Source organism: Sturnus vulgaris, chromosome 17 (assembly GCF_052056855.1).
Source record: "Sturnus vulgaris isolate bStuVul1 chromosome 17, bStuVul1.hap1, whole genome shotgun sequence".
Taxonomy (NCBI): Eukaryota; Metazoa; Chordata; class Aves; order Passeriformes; family Sturnidae; genus Sturnus; species Sturnus vulgaris.
The window spans coordinates 7,240,480-7,247,482 of record NC_142259.1 but is presented as its reverse complement, the minus strand read 5'-3'; the positions used below and the strand labels follow the sequence as shown (position 1 = coordinate 7,247,482).

General features: G+C 49.7%; 1 protein-coding gene across 1 annotated transcript; it reads right to left on the bottom strand.

Annotated features, from left to right (window-relative positions):
- Positions 1-324: 324 nt before the first annotated feature.
- Positions 325-6,977, bottom strand: NSFL1C (NSFL1 cofactor). Its single transcript, XM_014890162.2, has 9 exons — positions 6,780-6,977; positions 5,963-6,060; positions 5,310-5,384; positions 4,062-4,227; positions 3,643-3,735; positions 2,875-2,984; positions 2,325-2,462; positions 1,678-1,842; positions 325-711 (listed from the first exon to the last, which is right to left on the bottom strand). Exons 1-9 carry the CDS (start codon positions 6,879-6,881, stop codon positions 549-551), a joined length of 1,110 nt encoding a protein of 369 aa, XP_014745648.1. The 5' UTR covers positions 6,882-6,977; the 3' UTR covers positions 325-548.
- Positions 6,978-7,003: the final 26 nt, after the last annotated feature.

The window sequence follows — 7,003 nt, the reverse complement described above, 5'->3', positions numbered from 1 at the left end:
TGTTAAACCTTGCACCTCTCCCCACATGGAGCTCTTTCACAAAGACTTCCCCCACAATGCTTTTACAGGAGTCTAACCATTATCCTGACAATCAGATCACCCATTCTCAGACAGTTTATATTTAATGTGGGGGGAAAAAAGGGAGTACTTTATAGTAGTCATTGCAGGGAAGAGAAAAGACTGTGGTGAGCAGTCCACTGACAGAAACTGCTCCCTGGAGCTCCCTTCCCCCTTGCCCTCCTCCCCTCTCTGAGTGCAGTAACTCAATCCACAAGGTAACTGGACTCTTCTGGGGGAATCTGGGGCACAAGAGGCTGCAGCTCCTTTCCAAACGAATTCGTTTCGTTTATTTATTTTAAAGTCCACTGATCATCATCATCATCATCATCATCACAAAAAAAACCCATGGGAAATGCAACTAAAGAGAAAAAGTCCAACCAAGACCTAAGAACCCAGAGCTAGGAGCAGATGTGGGCCTGCGTGGCGCGGCACCGGCACACGCGCGGGAGGAGACGGCCCCGCGGTTGTGTGGCCAGAGCTGGGGTCCTTTATGTCAACCGCTGAACGATGACAGCGTTGAGCAGGTTGGCTTCCTTCAGGGTCTGGTTCTCATCAGTCAGCTCTTTATTGGGGAAGGTGGTCATGAGGACGAAGCTGGTGGCAGCCATCGCTGGCCGAGCATCTACTATGAAGAGCCGGATGTCACGGATCCTGTCCAAAGGGATCAAAACACACAGGGTGATGATGTTACTGCACAGCCTGGACAAATGACTGCTCTGCCCAGAGCATGCAGCCCTCCATTTGTACTCCAGCTCTCACCACAGGCCACACCAGACTATTCTGATTCAACCTGCTCCCATTTAGTGAAATAGCAGCAGCTGCTTTCTGGGCTACAGACTCAGCTCAGTGTTCTCTATCTGTGTTGTCAGGGGGTTATCTGAAACTGAAAGCCTCCAAACCCTTCGCGATGAACAATTAACAAACTGACACTTTCTGAGTTCGTCACACACAGCAGAACTCAGAGGATTTCAGCTCCTGTGAGCAGCCACACAGTGACACAGGATCCATTTCCTGAACTCAGTCACAGGCAGAGATTTTTGTAACTTTTTGCCCTGAGCCTGACCTTTATAGAAACTGGAGGAATGAGTATAAATTATGAGATCAGGAAGGTGAGAAGGATTTCAAGAGATTTCGAATGAAGCAGCTGGCATATCTAAGCTTGCCGAAAGGAACAGAATTGTGGTGAGAGCCGAAAGGAACAGAATTGTGGTGAGAGCATCCCTTGGTGCTCCATTCAGCACAGGGAACAGCCTCATAGAAATGTCTAAATTGAGTCAGAGTAACTGATCCAGGTTCCTAATTATCTGCCAGTTTCCAAAGCCTTTAGAAGAGATTCAGTTTTTTAAAGGTCACATCAAGGAAAGTTCTGCTGATAACACTTACACCCCCAGGTGTCAGGTCACTGGCTATAAATTATCCCAATTTGGAAAGCAAATCCTATCCAACAGTTAGCAACTGTGTTAAAAACACCACAACAATTTAATTCTCTTTCACTTGTATAGAAGGATGCTCAGAGCTTCTTTTGGCAGGCTATCCAGGATTTTAACACTTGCTCCACCAGTGCCCTGTCTTGCAGGGCCATTTATGCCTTGCCTGTGTTCCTTGTTGCACTCGTACCTGTGACTGTGGTTGAACTTCTGGACCAGGCGCCCGCCGTCAGCAAGCCGGATCTGGATGTTGGTGATGGGCTCAGACTCATTGATCACGATGGCAGAACTGGCTTTGGCTTCGTTCTCTGCCTGCTGGGCTGGTGAGCTGGTGCCCATCACCTGGGGTGCGGTGCTGCCAACAGGGAGACGCAAGTGAGTTGTTAGAAACCAAACTCACCTGGCTGCAGGGTACCAGATCAGGCAGCGAGCTCACTGCCTGCCAACTACCAGTGCTCCTCCATAAGCAAGCTGGAAGTCAGAATTTTTGAGTCAGCCAGTCAGCAGGAAATTTGTCTAGAAGTTAAACTCTACCATCCCCTTCATTGCCATGGGTCCTCATATGCACAAGTTAACAGGGGAAAGTGTGACTTGGAAACACTGCTTCAATGCAACACAACATGGAGGTTCCAAACCAGGGATCTGGCTCCTGGCAGGGGAGGCTGGGCCACCTCACAGTATACATCAGTGAGCCTTGTTTCCTTAGAGGAACACCTCCCATCCCACAGGCACCCAGTGCCTTTCTTTCAGAAGGATGAATCAGAAAGCTCCACCTTGCAAGGATCGAGTGACTCCCTCATATTACATGTAGTAAAACCAGTGTCATCATCTTCTCACCTGCCCAGCTTCTGTCCTTCTCCAGTAAAAGCTCTGAAGACACTTTTAGGTTTCACATACTCCTCATCACGGTGATCTTCCATGTCCAGGTTCACCTGTCCACCCCGTGCTAACCTGCGCAGTTCAGCTGGGACTTCTCTGCAAAGAAAGTGTTCTAAGACAGCTGTCTGAGGCAGCAAGGCAGGAATTCGAGGACAAAAAGATCAAGATCTCTGGAATTTCAGGAATTTCAGAAAGCCTTTGCTTAACTGACAGGGCAGATGCAGTGACAGACACAAATTAAAGGTTATTTCTCCCTGGCCCTCACCTGCAGTGACACAATGCATCAGAAATTCTCAACACAAATATGAACATGTTTGTTTACTTCAAACTCTCAAGGCCCCACATAAACCAAACCCACTCCCTGTTTACCTGAACCAAATATTCCACATTAAGAGTAATTAATTTCTTTCAAGAAAGCTCAGGTGAAATATGCCATGGATCCAGAAGCCTGATTCCACAAACACACGTTTCAGAAAACAGCTGTCCCTTTTCTCCCCTCACTACGTACCCTCTGCGGATATCATCGAGGAACTGGGCATTGGACGGATCCTGGTAGCTCCTCAGCTCTCCACTATCCAGACTAAATCCACTCTTCCAGAGCTTCAGTACAACGTGCACCTGCAGCAGTCCCAAAAGAACAATCAGCCTCACTGAGCATCTTGGTGACAACAGAAACTGAGGCAAAGTGAAAAGTTCCAGATGGGCAGAGGATCTTCAAGGTGCAGAAACATTCCAGCAGGTTTCTCTGAGCTAAGGGAAAAACCCAAAGCACTGGCTTTTATGCAATGGTCAGGTGTCAATTCCTAGAAGGTGGCACCGTGGTCCCCTTTTGGATAAATATGGCTGAAGAGCCAGGAATCTTCTGGGCAAGGAGCCTAAACCAGGCTCCCACCATAGTCATGACCTGGTTTGGTCACAAACCAAGCACAAGGGAATCTTGAACTGATGCTGTCAGCTCCCATCTATGGATATATATCGGATATATATAATAGATAAAGAAGAGTTATTTCCTAATGCTCTTTCCACACTATTTTTTCCAATCTGCACTTCTAAGAAAGGCTCAGATTCTTAATTTAAAAATCACCAGAAAACTGCTTACCCAAGACCTAATCATCTATTATTTTCTACTTGGAAATCCCACAGGAAGGAGGATTTACTATATTTCTGTCCTTGTGAATTTCTATCAAGCTTTGTAACTCTCGGGGCTGGCAAGCTCAGTAGCTGGAGCAGAGATAGCCCTGGAGTGACAGCTACAAACCTGAGCAGAGATACTCACATCCTGAGAAGAGTTCTGTCTCCTCTCTCCTGCCACATAAGCCGACTCCTCCTCTGGAGTAGCCCCAAGGCGATATCCTCCCCCTGCAAAAGGCTGTGAGAGAAAGGCAGGCACAGGGTTACAGAACCACGCAGACCCAAAGAGCTGCTTCCTTGTCCCCAATCCTGTGGGTGAACAGGGGCTTCATGGCATCAGCAACATCTCCTGCCCTGCAAGCAGTGCCAGCTTCAGCAAATTAGTAAGTGTGGCACAAAATAGAGGCTTTTCTTGCCACTGTGACACACAAAATGGAGCTGCACTAAGAGAGGAGTCCAGACTTAGCTGCCGAGATAATTCCAGGACTCCTCAGTACTGAACAGCTGGCACAGTGGAACCTTTACTGAAACGAGGAACAGAAGGAAGAACTACTCCCTCTTCACCTTTGGCTTGCTCGTCTCGCCACTGCTCTTGGCCGTCCGATCGACCGCCACTGCGCCGTGTTCCTTGGCTCCCTTGAACAGATCCTCCACCAGCTCGTTGGGACTCTTCTTCCTCGGAGGACCCACGATCTGCTGGCCACTTCTCTCTGAGCCACCAGCATAAAACCTAAGAGAAAGCACTTGGATCAGGACTCAGTTCTTCATGCTTGTGCAGCTCAGTGAAACCCCTTGGATCTACAAACACTGGTTATCACCAGTGTATCTCCCACTGCAGCCACGTGCAAGCTCCTGTGCTGCAAAGACTTTCTTTTTATGTCCATTACTGTAAATTACCTGTGGATCGATAGCAATGAAGTGGTAACAATGCTCCAGCCTGGGAAGAGAACAGCCCAGAGGGACAAGCCCAGTTTTAAACACCGATACCAGCTCGATTACCCAGCTGAACAAGACTTCCAGCAAATCTCTGACCTGGCAGAGCAACATCCAGCTGGAATTCTGAGGGAAGGCACACGTTCATACTACACAAAGGACTGATCTCAACTGGAAGCAATGGATGCACAGCCAGTGAAGTGCAATTAAGCACTTCTGGAAGATTGGGTTTATTAGCTTCCAGATGGCTTGTAACACACAGAGCGGGCTCCCAGCTGCCTGCAGACCACGGCCCATCCAGGCTGAGCCACCCCTTCAGATACATCAGTTCCATTCCATTTACCTTGCCTGTCAACCTTAAGGGTATTTAACTACTTAGAGCTGATATTGTAGGAGATTGTCCTACTAATACTCCATGTTCCTCCTGGAAAGGGGCCCTAGGGTTTTATTTCTGACCCCACACTCCATTACTTTACCTTAAGCAACACTTAAAAAAAAGAGAAGAACCCAAAAACCCAACCAAAATAAACTCCCAAAACCCCAAGCAGTAAGAAAACCAATTCCTGCATAATTCCCACATTTCCGTTCCCTATGGACACAAATGAGGATCCGGGCTGTTTTCTATTCGTAACCCACGACTTCCACATTCCACTTTAGGCTTTCTCTCAGTGCTGAGAGCTGGTGCTTACACAGCTGAGCACGTGCTTGTGCACAGGCTTTGCACTGACAAACCTGCCCTGTCAAACCTCAAATGCTTCATTACAGGAACTTCATATCCATATAAACCCTTTTTGTCAAAGAAGCTGTACACAAGCACCAGGCCCTTCCAAAAGGAAAGGGATAAACACCCAGCATTTGAGCCTTCAGCTGCAAACTTACCGCTGTCCCTCCTCCTCTTCATCATCCTCCTCCTGTGCATGCACAAGGTCTCTGAACGAGGTTACTCGATGGTCACTGCAAAAATCCAGCAAGAAGGGTGTCAGCCTCGAGACACATTCCCAGCTGGAACATTTCACACTTCAACAGGCTCCTTCTGCAAGGTGGGCTCTGCTCATCAACACCTGACCCAAGAGTACTTTTCCTTCATGACAAAGGCAGCAACTCCTCTTTCAAACTGGACAGCATTCCCCTACTTCAAAGGGATTTAGTAAGGTAAAATTTGCTTTTTTGTTTTGTAAGATGCTTGGCTACATCAGCTCAGCTGTCCCACAAAATGAGAAAATACTCTTCCTGCAGAGATATGATCTGCTTAAACGAAAGGTCACCACCAGACTGTTTTTAATGTCAAAAGACAAATCAAGTTTTTCCTGAGCAATGAGGCAAGTTTTCCTAACTGATCTCTAGCTTAGTTGTGCAATAACACCCATGCTTGTGATGTACAAACGCTCAAGTTTTCACAATTTCTAGAGAGCCAAACAAGGTGAAGCAAACTTAAACACAGAACTAGTTCCCCTGAAAATGAACACAATCAGTGCTTTAGAGGGTGGGAGTTTTTTCAGCTTTCCAGCATGGAGCTGAAGCTCCTTCCTCACCTGGCTCCAGTGCCTCTGGATATGGAGCTGGGTGTGGGCTGGGGAAGGGTCAGGATGTCTTCATCACCCCCGTCCTCATAGAAACTGGCGAGTGCAATCTGGAAAGGAAAACCAACCACCAAAGCTCCTCAGGAAAAACACGTACAAACAGCTCAGCTGAAGCATCTGTCATGTTGGACCTCCTAAGGCAGCTCACACTAAAGACACTTCATGTCATTTCCCCTGTTGCAGGTCCTGGCAAAGACGAGGCCTCAGCAGGCTGTGCCATTTGGCTGTGTCATGGCAGAACACTCACTGCTGCAGGGATGTCACCCTCCCTGTGAGGGAAGGTCAGGGCCCTTCTTCTGCAGCACTTATACAGGAGTTATGCCAAAATTACTGCTCTGAAACAGCAGCTTTTGTGCCATCCATGAGCAGACTTGGAATTTAACACAGTGAGTTTGAGAAGCAGGGACAGGAGCAGGTCAGAGTGGTGGCTGACTCCCACTCAGTTTGTTTGCTGACAGTGGCAACAGCACAGCACTGACAACATCACCAGCATTCCAGGAAAAGCTACATAACCCCGGCAAACCCCGCGCCACTGTCCCTGACCTCGCGCTACGAAGGGAACGACAGAACCAGGAGGGGCCTCAGTCTCAGCCAGCCCACGGCCCCGCCGCAGAGGCTGAGCCCGGGGACGGACGGGGCGAGGCCTGAGCCTGCGGGACACCGACCTCCGGCCCAGCGCTGTCCCCCGGCAGCGCCACGGCCTCCTGAGCCGCGGCCCCACCGAACCCCGCATCCGGCCGGGGAGGGCGGAGGGCAGCGGAAAAGGTACCTGTAGGTCCCAGCCGGCGGACTCGAGGAAGAACCGCGCTCGCTCCTCCTCGGCGCCGGTCACGGCCACGAACTCCCTCAGCGCCTCCTCCCTGTCCGCCATCTTGCCGCGGTGCAGCGCCCAAACCCCGCCGGGCTGCCCCGCACCGCCCCGCGTGCGCCGCCAAACCAGCCCGGCCGGAAACACCTGGGGCGACGCGCGACGCTCGGCCCGCGCACAGCGGC

Coding starts and splice junctions, on each gene's coding strand:
- NSFL1C (XM_014890162.2), bottom strand. CDS start 6,881: ATGGCGGACAGGGAGGAGGCGCTGAGGGAGTTCGTGGCCGTGACCGGC. Junction 6,061..6,779: donor CCGCCGGCTGGGACCTACAG/GTACCTTTTCCG, acceptor TTTCCTTTCCAG/ATTGCACTCGCCAGTTTCTA. Junction 712..1,677: donor AAGTTCAACCACAGTCACAG/GTACGAGTGCAA, acceptor CCCTTTGGACAG/GATCCGTGACATCCGGCTCT.